At 40.6% G+C, this 15,069-nt stretch overlaps 1 protein-coding gene across 2 annotated transcripts; it reads right to left on the reverse strand.

Moving 5' to 3' along the window:
- Window positions 1-2,878: 2,878 nt before the first annotated feature.
- On the reverse strand, window positions 2,879-4,269 carry dpm3 (dolichyl-phosphate mannosyltransferase subunit 3, regulatory). Of its 2 annotated transcripts, none has more exons than XM_079367570.1 (2): window positions 4,163-4,269; window positions 2,879-3,945 (listed from the first exon to the last, which is right to left on the reverse strand). In XM_079367570.1, exon 2 carries the CDS (start codon window positions 3,920-3,922, stop codon window positions 3,641-3,643), a length of 282 nt encoding a protein of 93 aa, XP_079223696.1. In that variant the 5' UTR covers window positions 3,923-3,945; window positions 4,163-4,269; the 3' UTR covers window positions 2,879-3,640. The 2 variants fall into 2 exon arrangements, with proteins under 2 accessions (XP_079223696.1, XP_079223697.1); XM_079367571.1 differs by lacking the exon at window positions 4,163-4,269 and adding an exon at window positions 4,037-4,154.
- Between the last annotated feature and the right edge of the window lie 10,800 nt (window positions 4,270-15,069).

Below are 15,069 nucleotides of genomic sequence, written 5' to 3' on the forward strand. Positions count from 1 at the left end.
TGGGGCTTCAATTCTCAAATGTTAAATTTAAGGTATCAATCAATTTATCTGTCCTAAGTGTGCATGTTATTTACATTCCTGCAGATGTGAATGGATCCTACAAGAAAAAAAAAATCCCTATTCAGTGTAGATTTGGCATGGCCAGCTGGTCTATCTCTGAGTCAGGCCTCACTATCAGCAGGACTCGGTCCCTGTCTGCCTGCTAGCGTATGTTACTACTCAGAGGAGCCAGGGCTATCTGGCTTACAGGTTCTCTGGGAGGTTACCTAATGTTATTGTTGCTTTTTTTAGCATTTATAAGCTTCAGAGCTAAAAGACTATTGGGTCCCTGGGTCCTGTTAATATCAAAGCAGATGTTCGTAAGTCAAAGAACAATAGGCTCAACCATGAGGGATTTTTAAGCCTCATTCAAACTATTTTTTATGCACTGTTGCTGCACTAAATGTTTGGATTACATGTTTTAATACATGTTTCGAAGCGAGTCCCATTTTAGTGTCTGTAAAAGCTTTAGGTGACAGCAAGGTCAGACTTGGCAGATGGGAAGGAAACTCCTTGGTTATGCTGAATGAGTCTGAGATTGTTGGCCAATTGGCACATTTTGGTCCTCTGCCATTGCAGGACGGTCGGGGTGTGGTCTCCTCTTTCCCGGCCGTCTCTACTGCCAGGGTCATCGGTCTTGTTCCAGCTCATGCTTTGGTTTTCTGTCTGTGTCACTTAGTCACTTTCCTTTTTTTAATTCATTCTCACTGACACTCTTCTCCTGTTCCACCCTTTATATCACTCTTTGTATCTATCTCCTGTTGTGATTCATCCTCATGTCACCCTCTCATCCTGTGATTACCCTAGTTCACTCTTTTTTTCTGTTTCTGTATCAAATATGTTAAATCTGCATCGCCTTCAGCTCTCCGCCTCGACTGCCAACTCCAACTTTTACTCTTTGTCCGTCTCTGGATGGTTTTGAGGTTTTGCTGTGAAATGTGTGGGTGGGGGAAAAAACTCTTTTCAGTGCAGCAAAATGATAACCTTTCATTTCTCAGTCTGACGAGACGGATCCGCTCCGAGCAGTGTCAGTGAATGTCTCAAGAAAGTTTTTATGGTGTCTCAAGGTCTCAGTGGGGCCACATTGAGGAAAAAATCCCACGTCCTGCTCATCTTATTGCATCTATCCTCATTACAGTTTCATCCTGTTAGTGGACACAAACGCTCCACATTTAGCTGCCACCTATCATTTTGCCACTTTGACACAAAAGTTGTGGTCAACTTTCTTTAGTTATTGAAGACAGAAATTAAGAGAAAGTTATAAATCAGTCACATTTAAAGTCATGAATGAGGAAAACTTGCACGATGATGAAAGCAATACCTTTTTTTAAATTACTGCTGGGAGATTATATACAGTAGTTGGCATCTTAACAAATGTACATAATTTGTAATTTTTTGAATGGAGAATGAATGAATATTTCACATAGCCTACTGTTTCATAAAAGCAGCATAATATCTATTGGCATAATGTGAAAATGACTGACCCTTAATTGTGGTTTTACATTATGTCAGGTAATTTTAGGTCCAGTTTAGACCAAAGTGACAAGCTACTTTTAATGATAAAATGTAAGATTAATAATGACATCAGAGAGTGTGTGCAGGTTGGATTCCCACAGCTCATAATAGCCAGGAAAAGAAAATTAAAGTTTCTCATATCCAAAGGTTGTGTTCAGAGTAATAGTAGGGGACATAGGATTACCATGCAATTTAAAAGTAACTGTACTTTCTCAAGTGTCTCCTCCTTTGTGAATAAGGCCACACACTCACCAAGATCCAGCAGTGGTGCTGCCAGTGGTAACACTTGCCACATATAGAGGAATTTAAAAGGGAGAAGAAGCTCAAGTCATTCAGGTCATTTGTGAAGGGATTATTTTTTTTTTTTACGTCTGTCTGTGCATCAGATTAGACTTGCATGCAGTCATGTAAATAAAGAATAGGGCTAAGTCTGGGAAGAAGCTTATGCACTACATGTTAGAAAAGAGGAATTAAAATGGAAAAGTCGCAACGATGCTTACACTGTGCATACGTATAGACAGTAAATGGCAGAGAAAATGTCTATTGAATCTTACTGATGTGTTTTGTCTGGTAGCCTGCAGAAAATAAATTCTGCACAGATGGACGCCTTCAAAGTAAGATTTGAAAAGAACAAAGACAAGGAAAAGTGATTAACTAGTTCACATGTGGCTACGAGTAAGAGCACAACTGCCTATCAAGCAAAGGCTTTGGTCTAATTGCCAAAGTAAGAGAGTTTCTGGTAAATAGCAGGTTGCCTTTTATCCAGTCTGCTCTTGCAACAGCTTGCAGACATTCGTGGAGGGAGGGAGGGGGTGTTGCGAGGCAAGATGGGGCAGCAGCCAAACAGCACAACAGGCAAAGAGCTTGCACACAGGGAAGTGTTGACTCTTTTGCATTTGTTCAAAAGTTATGGGAGCTTTTGAAACCCCGTAATGATGCCTTCAGCCTGGCTATGCTTTGTTTATGCACAGCAGGGATTCACGGAAAATGAGCGCAGGCAGCCTTTTAAGAGTTGCAGAGAGAAGAAAAATTGCCAACATCAGATTACTTTAGAACTGCATCCTTAGCTTACACTGTCTGATTGGAACAAACATCTGTGGGCGAAGGAAAGAAAATGCTTCACAGCACTTTGCATTTCATTAACTGCAAAATGGGACAAAATAGAATTGCCCCTTGCACAGAGGGGGGCATTGAGAAGTTCATAATAAGCCCTTGGGCAAGGAATGTGTCATACATGCAAGAATTCCCCACAATACTTGCACAGTGTCAGGTCCTGTGTGAGCCCCTGACCCACAGAAACACACAGATTTGTAGACAGAAAACCTGAAGAAAATATACTCAAATTTAATAGTCCTAGCAATAGCCACAGGGCACAAATTAAATTGGCCAATGGAATGTACAATTCTTTACAGATTTAATCTAGTCCATCTATTCTGACAAGCAACAATCTCCAGACACACAATACAAAGTCTACAGTGTGTAGTTTTACTTTTAAGCTGACACATACTGAAAGCATTTGCGTATTCATGAAGCTGAAACAGTCTTAAGATTCGTCCAGTTTGATCTTTTGGCAACCAGATAAAGATGGTAATTTAACATGTAAGTGTTTCAACGTGTTTAAAGGATCCATGTGTTTGTCTGTTATCATCTTTTACTTAGTTGAATGTGTACATCATGCGAGTAAAACCACCTGCAACTGTTTTGATGTCATTCAGTAACTACAGTATATAAGAGGTGTTTAAATGGTGAGAATGCCCTCAATCGTGATTACATTTTGAATGAAAAATGATGCGTTGTCATTTGTGTAACTAATAAAATCCTCCCATGAGGCTATTACTTTCTGAATCCCTGAAGCATAGCCGATCGATATCTAATCTGAAAGACCAGAAATTAAATGACTTTTGTGAAGATGACAGATGTTCATATCATGTCTGATCAGAGTTCAGTCTCACCCAAACACATTTTACAAAAAGAGAGACCATTTTGAGTAACTCAAACATTGCAACTTCAGACCACTGGTTGTGATTAAATGGTGTGTGTATTCATTTTCAGTTTCTTATAGTTCCTAAATCGTCCTTTTGAAGTTCTACATCTTCAAGCCTTTTTTTCTCAAGTCCTCTTTGGCTTCCTTTATTTGCCCCTGCAGCTCTTTCGCTGCCTCGTCACAGTCATTGAAGGTGGCCACCCTGTATCCCACCGTGGCCAAGGAGTAGCAGCCAAACGAAACCAGCAGATACAGAGGCATCGGCCAGGCAGCCTCCCTGTAAGTCTGCGGCAGACTCAGGTCCAACAGGTCGAAAGAGACCAGAGCCCACACTGCGACCACCAGCGACACACCGAAGAGCCACTCCACGAGTTTAGTCATCATGAGACGAGCAGCCGGGACACAACCTGGAAGAGACACGACCTGTTAAAAGCCATTCATTGCCTTAGCATTAGCATTCAAGAGTAGCATGTTGCTAACTTCCAGGCTACCACGAACGAAGAAAACAAACAGCAGGTAGAAAGGCACGAGTATTACAACGTCTTCAATCAAACATAAAGAAAGATGGACTGAAAAGCGTTTCGTTTGAATAATAAGTTAAAGAAGATGAACCTGTTTGTTTACCTCTTCTCTAACGCCACCTCAGCGCAGCGCAGATCTATGACGTAGAAAGCCATAAAGCCTTATGGGAAACGTAGTTGCTGTTGCTACAAGCGCTATCAATGGGGAATCTTTTTTGGGGGGGTCGAAAGAATAAACACTTTAACCAAATGTTTTGTTTTAAATACATCTGTTTTTTATTTATTCATAAACATTTTATGATATTTCTCATTGATGTGCATGCATTGCTTTTAAAACTTGATTTTATTCAATCCTTACTGTTTGTGAGTTTTAAGTTAGTTTTGGTTTGTTTGTGTAATTGATTTCATGGTCGGATAAAAGTTAAGCCTACACATAGCTCATCCTTTTACAATACACATGCACCATAAAATCATGTGATTACTTTCATATACACATCTGAAGGTGGGTAGGTTAGTTCATAAACCTCATACTAGTGCATAAAGGGGTTTATGTTTACACATAGCCAAGATTGGAATGCACTACCTAATTGCTATTTTTCTATATGTCAGTGAGTGGGACACAGCGAGTAAAAGAGGAGTGACAGAGGGATAGCTAGACAATAAATTAGCACATTCCTCCAGTTTATAACTCTAAGTAAATCTCAATGCTGTCACTGTCGGTGATTTCCATTTAAACACTGCCCTAGACTGTGTCTGACATATTATCAACGCCAGTACCCTGTCAGCTCTGAGAGAGAAAACAATTTGTTTCAGTGAGTCTTTAATGAGGCCTCCAGTCAGGCTTTTAGCACACATTAGACCTCTAACGCTTTCTCTGTGTCATCCTCTTAATTTAGAAAAGCCATTTTGAAAAGTAGATAACCATTAGCAAGAGCTGAAAGCTATCTATAAATACTAATGTCATTCCAAAGCAAAGAATTCAACAACAATTTCATTAGGGGCCGCCGGGAGTATACTGGTGTTTGATCTCAGTGTGTCTTTAGGTGCTAAGGGGAATGTCTGCTCATTCTTGGCGGTGAACTGTCCAGGTGCAGAGGGCACAGATGTCTCCAGGGTGAAATCGGGAGGGGTGAGAGACATAAACATCATTCACTTAGCTGGGGAGAGGGACACACCAAAGAGCCACCAAGAAGTAAACATCATTCTTTGGGGGAAAATGGAGGGTTATTCTTAGGACATTGATGTTTATGTTTGTCTCCACCAGTGTTAATACTATAAGTGATGATTTCAATGCTTGGGGCACAGACTGTTTCTTTTGTTTAGAGAGACTATTATACCAAAAATTGGAAGACAGTCAAATTCTATGTGTTTATGTTTTTATATTCTCTTCTTTCTTTAAAGTGTTAGATATTTAATATATGCAATAATATAATGTCTGTCCACATTTATAATATCCGTTTATCCTTAAGGACAGGCAGCACAAGGAGTCATACTAATGGCTACTTTCACTGTTGATTAATATGCAATCTAGGCAATGCTTTATTAAACTTTTAATAATTAAATCTGCACAATCTCAGAAAATAATGAAACTGTCCCCAGCAGAGGGAATATCTTTTTATTCACAAAAGCAATTAAACCCAAAGAGATTAAATGTTCAACAATATAGACTAGAGAAAGAAGTCTTTAAGAAACACGAAGAAAAGAAAACTGGGATTCATTCATTTTGTTAGGCTAGTGCTGGCATATCCGTGGGCCTATTTATCAACACATCGACAAAATATGTAAGTATTGACGCAGAAGGGACGCAAGTGATGATGACCTGTATCCTCTCTTCCTGTGCAGGTGATTGGTTGTTTCTATGCAGTTAGGTTGAACCACACTCTAGTTTGTAGTCCAGTTGTAGGTTAGTCAGGCTCAAATCTAACTAGTGAAATACAATCAATCAATGACTATCAGTTTTTTATAAACCAAGTTACTTTGTAAGCATTAATAACATAGGGAGCATGAATAACGTTGGCCAACTCTTAATTCATAATTAAATAACGAGGCTAACGCAGTGGACACAGACGTTTTCCACGGATGGTGAAAAAAGGACCTCCTGAACAAACCGCATTAATACTGTAAGGTACCTGGTAGTTTGATCCTTCTGTCTTGTGTTGTTTTCTGAGAGCTAACATTAGCTAAATTGGAAGGAGGCTACTTCTAGCTGCAGTTGTGAGTCGCTGTTTCCATAGTAACGTCAGATGAACTTTTGCAGACTACTGTCGGTTACAGTCACTGCTCCTGTTTGCTCTTGTGTTGACCTTTTGGATTTTAATTGGTAGTGTGCTTAATGTATTGCCAACTTTTCTAATGTATTTGATTTTCCCTTTCAGAACATGCATAATTAATTGTGTACTGCATTGTTTATTTAGAAGCAGGAGTGTCAATGTTATACCTGGGATAAGTGTACTGTATCTCATTTGTCTTTAGAAGAAGTCCAATTTGCGATTGCTTGTGAAGTCTCAGCACCTAAGCCCTCATAGCTCTTCCTGGAATAAATAATTCCCTTGTGTCATTACTGTTCAACTATCACTGGGACTTTGTCGATTCCCACCCTGACAAATAACTGTAGCCTTTGTGCTCTAAACAAAAGTAAACTGATACTGTAAAAGGTGAAGACACAAACATGATAAATATGACACAAATAAACATATCTTGCTGTTTAAAAAGCTGCATTATGATAGGTATCAAACTGTGTCAGGTTACTCCTTTGCATTGATACAGTAAACTAGGATTACCCATGAACATGCAGCATCATTGCATACATCATAGTGTGAGCTGTCTCCTGTCTGTGTTGCATCGGTATGAGCAGCAGTGTGAGCGTGTGTGACACTCAGTGGGAACAGTCGTGCTGGCTTTTCTCAGTGTATCGCCCTGCCAGCTCCTGTTCCGTTCCAGTACTCAGGAAACCTGTGCTCTAGCCGAGAAGGCCTGGCAGACACAACACAACAGCCTGTAAGCGGGAGGGGTAGTGAAACAAGAGAGGACAGAGAGAGATGCTAGAGATTGAGAGAGATGTAGGAGACTTGCAAAGTGGGATTCTAAAACAGAGACGAGGTCATAACGAACTAGAATATAAGAAAGGGATTGATGCAGTTTCAGCAGTTACTTTCGATAAAGGACTAAAAAGAGAGGGAGGGAGGTAAGGTATAGGGGGTGGAAAGCTGAGAGGGACACGAAAGGGTGATGAAGAATGTGGACAAAAGAAGAGAGGGTACAGAGAAAGGGAGGAGGGGAAACAACAGACAAGGGGAGAGGAGAGATTTAGACGGGGGGTGAAATCAGGGGATATGCAGGTGCAGCCTGAACAACCAATGACCTTAACGGTGCATTAAATCCAGCTGTTTCTTATCCAGACTTTTCTACAATCCCCCTAACACCTTGGACTGTGCAGCAGACTGCATGCAGCACCTTGGTTCCCACAAGGAAAAGTGAGTCTTGCTGTGTAGGCAGAAGGAATAATAATAAAAGTGCATGCAGAGGCAGAGAGATGGAAGACGAGATAGTTGATCCCAAAGAGCAGGAATAAGAGTGACTCTGTACAGAGAGCAAAGATAAGAGGCAGAGATACAACAGGAAAGTGGTAATGGAGAGCTGTGTTGACTCTATCTCTCCAGCTTTGTTAATATTAGCAGAATGAAAGGTCCAGATAAGGATGTGTGCCAGTAAAAAGCTATATGGGGATCAAGATTTGGCAAGATAATAATTGTGTAATATCTCAAGTGTGTTAGGCAAGAGCTGGAGCGAAAACCAAACAGCAGGAGAGAGAGAGAGAGAGAGCGAGCATGCACTGTCGAAAGGCTGTTTAAAATAACAATAGACTTGGACTCGAAAACAGGAACCCTCTGTTTCCTGAGCTGGAGACCGTAGTCGTGTGTAATGTTGCCATTAGATGTGTGTGTAGATGTTTTCTCAGTAAAGGAACAAGTGACTAAAACTCCAAGTGTCCAGGTCATACATGCTTTACTGTTGGTGAAAGAGTGGGAAGGAACTGATACGTATCCTGAGCTGGGAGAGGTTAACCAAGTAAATCCAGCGGAAATTTTTCAAACTGAAGTCCTGGAAAGAATCAAATTGAATCAATTGAACCTGGCAGCTAAATACCAGACCAATCAAAAAAAGAAAAACTATGACGAGTGGTTCAGGGATGAGACAAACGCTGAAATTCCTTGTTCTTGTCAAAATCTGTTAAATCTCAACATTCAGGACCAAAATTAGGCATTATTTTTTAAACAGAATAGTTAATTTCTTACCCAAACTTTTTTTAATTTGTAGTCAACAGCTTCGGCAATAACTTCGAAAAGATATTCAAAAAAATTTGATAAACGTTATCATAGTTCTAATAGAAGCTGTATATTAGCGATGATTAAATGCGTCCATTCGGCATGACTACAAATGCGAGATGTCTGGCATATCTGCTTTTGTCACATCACAACACGAATATTGAATTATCTTTCTGTTCTCAAGTCATGAAGTACTGATCTATCAAGACCAACACAAGTGTTTTCCCACTAAATGACAGTCTCGAGAACAAGTGCTTCTCAATAGTCTACTTATTGTCATTGTTTAAATGGCAGCTGCTTCTTAATAACATACTTTTTTTTTGGGGGGGGGGGGGGGGGGGGACTATATTTACTGAAGCAGAAAGTTTAGATTTTTTTTCTCTCCCTTTTTTGAGGGGTTTGCCCTTTGTTGATTTTTTGCCTTTATTGGACAGGAAAGCTAAAGAGAGATGGAAAACATTGGGAAGAGATAGACATGCAGCAAAAAGGAGAGGTTGGATTTGAACCCACAGTCCTGGCGAAAAGGACTATAGCCTGTATACATGGTGCGTGCAACATAACTGATTGGCTATCCGGCACCCCATATGGGTTCACTTTTAAAGTGTGAGAGATTCCTCATACAGGTTGTGGCTAAATCTGTTGGAGTGGAGAACCAATTGAGAGACAAGTCATCAACATCCTGAATTTAAAGAGGAGGCTGCTGAAAGTTTAGAAGTTGATAAACAGAGCGCTCACAACGACCTTTAGACAAGACCCTACATGGACACGGAGAGAGTGGATAAAATTGCCAGTATAATCGTTGTGAGACCCCTGTGCTACTTAGGACCTACTTAATGAAGTTTGTGCAGCTCCAAGGTCAGCGTGTGGTCAAGTGTGACGGGTCTGAACCGTGTGTGAGAAGCACTTGTGTTGCCCTGCGTAAAGACACACCTGTTTCAGCTGCTGCTGTGAAGGCCTCCGAGGAGAAGAAAGACCCCTACCCTCTTCATCCCCTCCTTCTCTTCCTCTCCACGCTCTTACTGCTGTCCTAATGAATCTCATCACACAGCCTGTGTTTGTCCCACTAGTGCTTTGTTTGTTGACCTTTAGAAGACGTCATCACTTATTATCTTCATGGGTTTTGTAATTCTGCCCTATAACGCAACCCCCCTCTACCACATCCACGGCCCACGCCAAGTGTGTGTGTGTGTGTGTGTGTCTGATGCAATGCTTCTTGTCAGTGTAACAGCCATTAACAATGAGCAACGGGCATAAGCTTGATGATGTCTCCCTCCTCCCCATCTCCTCGAGAACACAATGTCCTTTAGCATTAGCATTATTGACAGTGGAACTAATTGGCACATGGTTATGAAAGTTCCCCCCTGGGCAATTTTAAATTGGACTGCACCATTTCCTCCAACATCTGATTGGCGAGAGAGTCTGCACACAGGACCTGGGGAGGTATTGATTATAAATGTATTAATGTGGGTCAGTGCTGTGTACTCGGCTAGGGGCGGATGATGTAGGGCTGCATGTCTAGACTGGAACATACTGACCACTTCTTAAGTTCACTTAATGGATTGTAATTGGGGGAAGATGGGGGACATTGTCCAGTTGTTTTCACCACTCACTACATAGTTTTCCTTTTATAGATCTGTTGTTGAAACAGCAACAGAAACAGGCTGAGTTCAGACTGATTGCTAGGGAAGCATTCCATCTGCAGGAAACATATCTGTTGCCAATACCAAATTGATTTCGGGGTAGACTCTGTGAACCCTATTGTCTCATTTCACTGATCTAATAAAGGGGCATTAGGGCAACAGGACATGGCCTACTTGCCAATCCGATACATAAACTTATTGTAGTTCAGATTTAACCTCATTAACTTTGGTTTGCTTGCATTCAAAATCTTGCCAAAGGTCTCCCATTTTGTTGACGATGTTCTTTTTTACTTCAACAAAAATGATGTCCAACATTCAGGGCTCGAGCATTCACGTGTTCAGTCAAACATATGCACATCAATATGCTGGTGATTGACGCTGCATACTAATTAAAGTGCATGTTTGCATCAGAAAAGGACTCACAGATATCAATCATTGCTCTTTATGTTTCAAAACAATCAATACTCGGTAGTGAAGGTACTTAATATTTAAAAATTAGATTCAGAACTGAGATCTCACATGCCATTTGTTGACACCAGTGTGACTTTATTTTGAAAATGCAATGGGTCAAGGATTCGAGGATTATGGATTTGTGATGGGCAGTGGGTAATACCCTGAAAGCTGATTGTGGCTGTCTCAGACCGCCGTAGCTGTCTGTCATTGCCCTTAAATGAAGTTGATTAGGGGAAACTGCTGCTCTGCGGGCCCGTCTCTCTGGACACTAGCCATATTGTCTTCCCCCAACACATGCACACAAACACACCACGCTCGATCAACCTGAAGACTGAGACTGCTCGACCTCTCAGAAATCTGACCCCTGAGGCTCCTTGCTGTTCCCCCAGGCACCTGCCAACCTTTAGCCCTTCACTGGGTGAGCATCTGGAAGGTGAAGAGGGACAGACAGGGAGGCCAGGGTGGGCTGTTGTCGAGTATTGACGTGGTAACAGATCGCTCCACAGAGTTGTCAGACTTCAGAGAGATGGATAGACTGTTTTTCTTTTTTCGCAGATCAAATAGCAACTCCCCCCTCCCCCGCTTCACGTTCTGTGTATGTCTGTGGATATCTGTTGTTACATGTCTGTCTGTTTCTTTCCTGATTTCTGTCTTTCACTCGACTTGTCTTTTATTTCCCTCTTGAACACACGGATCGTGCAGGCTATGATGTATGCACAGCTGGTCTCAACAGAGCCGTCCAGGAAACCTGTGGTTTACAGATCCCCTGTTGACACACTGATTTGACTCGCCTTTCACTTTTCTAACCTGGAATTTTAACTGTGCGTGGGGCTATTGAGGTCCAGCTCAGCATGTTTGACCACGGTGGGAAACCACTCAAAATATGCTGCGTCCTGACTGACACACAGACTGAATGAATATGTCACATCATGTGAAAGGCTAAATCAAAAAGCATGGTTTCTAATCCCATGTGCAATGGTCCCACACCTGCTCACACCATTTGTTACAGGGAATTTAGTATCATTAGTCTCACTAAAATGCTATACCACGCCTCGGTTTTATGGAAACAATAATATCTTTGCTGTTAGGTTATAGACAGACTGTAAAGACATATCTGAAGTAATGCCAGACTTAAAGTTACACTTCAGGGCCAAAAGCTATGTTATATCGTTTGGTCCACTTCACACTTGCGATTTTAAAGACAGGGTTTTATTGATTCCAAGCAGTGAACTGTTACTTTGGCTGAATGACATTGTTTCTATAGAAAAGGATCTGAACATTATTGGTTTCAGAATGTAGTTACACCTGCAATAAGACATGTTTAAGCCACTTTGGGGCAGCAGACATAAGTTGTATATAGACATATCGTTTATCTTAACAGTTGGTTAAAAGGGCAAACTGATGCTTGTTTACACATTCTGCTGCAATAACAGCACATTATCATTCATTTGGAGTTATGTTTTTGGCTTCAGGATGAATTTGGGTCCACTCTTCACACTCTTTCTTCGGCTCTGCTTTGCTACGCTAGCTTCTCCACAGGGATATATCAACCAACTGCTAATGCTTCATTACCCAGCTGGCCAATGACATTGTTGACATGGAAATGTTGCTGCATGAATGTTGTGACATAAGAAGACCTAAATTAAATGTCACAATAACTGCTATGCCAAGGTCAATTTAAGATAGAATACGTACTAAAGCTGACTCTTATAATTAGTTGGTTCCAAAGTCCTCAAATGTTGTATAGCCAACAGTAATTTAACATAGATAGAAGAGTGAGTCCAGGGACATTTTGACCAAAACACAACATCTGCTGAATAGGTTATAGGTTATTATTTTAATGTCGAAAGAACAAAACATTCTTTCTCTTTGGAAGTACATATTTTTAAGATTTAAAGTCGAGGTATTTTGTGTATGGATTCCAGCACCGCCGCCCAACGTATTCATGTCAGTTAAAGTCATAGTTAATTTCATTTAATTTTCGCCTGCTAAAAATTTCTGGTTATTGTCAAGCTTTCATTAGGCACCTTTGAAGTCAACTGGATGTTAATATCAAACCGTGCACATTCAAATCAATCAAATCAAATAAACTTTATTTATCCGTTAGGAACTTCGTTGCAGAGAAAGCGCCAACATTGTGAGAGTTCCACATGTTTCCAACATAGACATCCAGTATCAGCTGGGTTATGTTTAGCTAGTCTCTGCCAGTCAGCTGGTTGGTGCTGAGCAGAATGATGTATTGCAGTTTTTCCTCGAAAAACCTCTGTGGTGGTTACACAATCAATGAAGACACCAAGACATTGTGTCAAAACTGTTCAGTTGTCTCACGTTGCTTGAAGTCAAAACTCCTTAACTGTGAATAAAGTAGCAGAATCAGAGAATCATAAAAATTAAAAAAATTAAAAAAACAATTGATGAACCGCTTGTACATTGTCCTTTCATACAGTTACAACATTGGGCACTTGGCTGCAGGCGGTAGAAGAACATTTGCTACAGTGGCCTCAATCTACTCAATGTACTGTTCTCTGTGAATTGGAGTAAGTAAACCTTTTTCAAAGAACTGCTCATGTAATTTTAGATTTGGTGTCAAGGGACACCAAACATTGGTGCTCTGTATTTATTTTGATTATGACATAATGCTCTTGCATCATAAAACCGAAAAAACAAAAGTACAGTACACAAATCCATGAGAGTAGGACATGCCACTGGGGTGTAAATATAACACGAATTAGCCCTGTGTCGTCTTTCACAAAAGCAGTGCACTGAGTTACAGTATGTGGCCATATGGACTCAGTCTAGCATTACTGTCACCCCTCATTTATTATAGTGAGGCAAGATGGCTCTACTATGCCCCTCAAATCCTCTTAGCTAACATTTAGCTGATTGATTTTTCCCCCCCTTCTTCCTCTTTTGAGATTATCAATGGGATAAAAGCAGGAAGTTTTATATTATTAATGCCATTCAGTCTCATGGGTGGATGGATGGATGCCAACGAGAAACATAACATAACATAACAGCAGCAGTGGCCATGTTGTGTAATATGAAGGCGACATTAAAAGCAGAGCAAACAGAATACTGGAAACAAATGATGTGAATGTGTGAAATAACCTATTACACATGGAGACGGGCAGCGTCATCATTAAAACCAGAGTCTTCACCTGTTGTGATTGTAATATGAAAGTTATGAAGATTAATAATTCATGTACTTATACAATCAAATTAGATCCCATAGCAATAAAGTGAAGGTGACTGGGATCTCAGCACAAACACATTACTTTCTTTCTTTCAACTTCTTTCCATTTAATTTCCACCGCAGGCCTCCATCCCAGAGATCCAACATAATGGTTTTGACTCAGCACAATAGTATTCAGCAGGTTCCCTATAAACAACGTATTCAACTCCAGGCTATAGAAACCACAAATCAGGTTCCACCAAACAAATCAGGTCTTTTGAACATGTGGTTTAGCTTTATGTTGTTGGAGACGATCGGGTTAGTGGATTCCTGCAGACTTCGTGCTATAGCGGTCTCCAGATGGTACCACACGCTGTCTCTCACAGATTGCATTTAGCTCTGAGATCCTTCATAAATTGTGATGATACCCTCCCCCCATCCCTTCTGAACTATACTAAATGATGATCATGGAGATTATGTATTGGTTAATTCCTGCCAGGTCTTTAGAAGAATGCCCATGCTGTGTGCTTAATACTCAGCGGAGGGATTATGCAGACCCCTGCATGTGGTGTTGTGGCTGCATACCTCCAGTCAGACTAAACCCAATCTGTTACAGATTTGGACTAAAGAAGAGAGGTGCAGCGAACACAAGGGGGTTGGGTAGGGCTGTGCGGTATGGCGCTGTGTTCATGCTTTACAGTAAATTCCACTTCTTCTATGTCATGAGGGATTAGAGTTAAACCTCCCTTTCGAGGCCGTATTTTATCTATATGTATAAGGACATATAAAAAGAATCTTGGCTGGTTTCAAGGCTGTGTGCTTTAATTTTTTTTTTTCCTCAATACTCCTTTTTTTATTTTTCCTTTGTGGTCGAAACAAACCCAATCCCCCAACAGTTTCTCCTTGAATGTGGGTCCAATTAAACACACGTGTGGACTTTCATATTAGAGCTCATAAAAGGTAGAACTCCAGCTATTTACATTACATTTACATAGGGAATGCTGAGTACCTTCACATGTGAGGTGTTAATATCTCTATCAGAAGCAGATGGTCATCACTATTCATTATTCTCACTCCAGGCGTTTCAGTGATAAAGTATCACTTAGTCGGGCTGGATTTCTGATACGTGTAAAATTGTATTAATCTATTATTTCCTGCAGAAAAGGGCAAGAATATGTAGTTGTCTGTCTGTTTTCGATTTAATATAGTGATTAGCCAATAGATGGCGCTCTTTGCCCTCTTACTTTGTTAAGTTAATGAAATCAGAGACCTCAGGAGTATAGGGGACATACATGGTGTCTTTTTCTGTGTGAAGCTTTCACTTCTGGATACATAATAAAGTTGGATTTGCCAGTTCCAATACACTTCACATGTGAAACATATAAGAAACCATTTGGCAGTAAACACTTTTCTGTGGAGA

The sequence above is a fragment of the Symphodus melops genome, assembly GCF_947650265.1.
Source record: "Symphodus melops genome assembly, chromosome: 18".
NCBI classification, from domain to species: domain Eukaryota; kingdom Metazoa; phylum Chordata; class Actinopteri; order Labriformes; family Labridae; genus Symphodus; species Symphodus melops.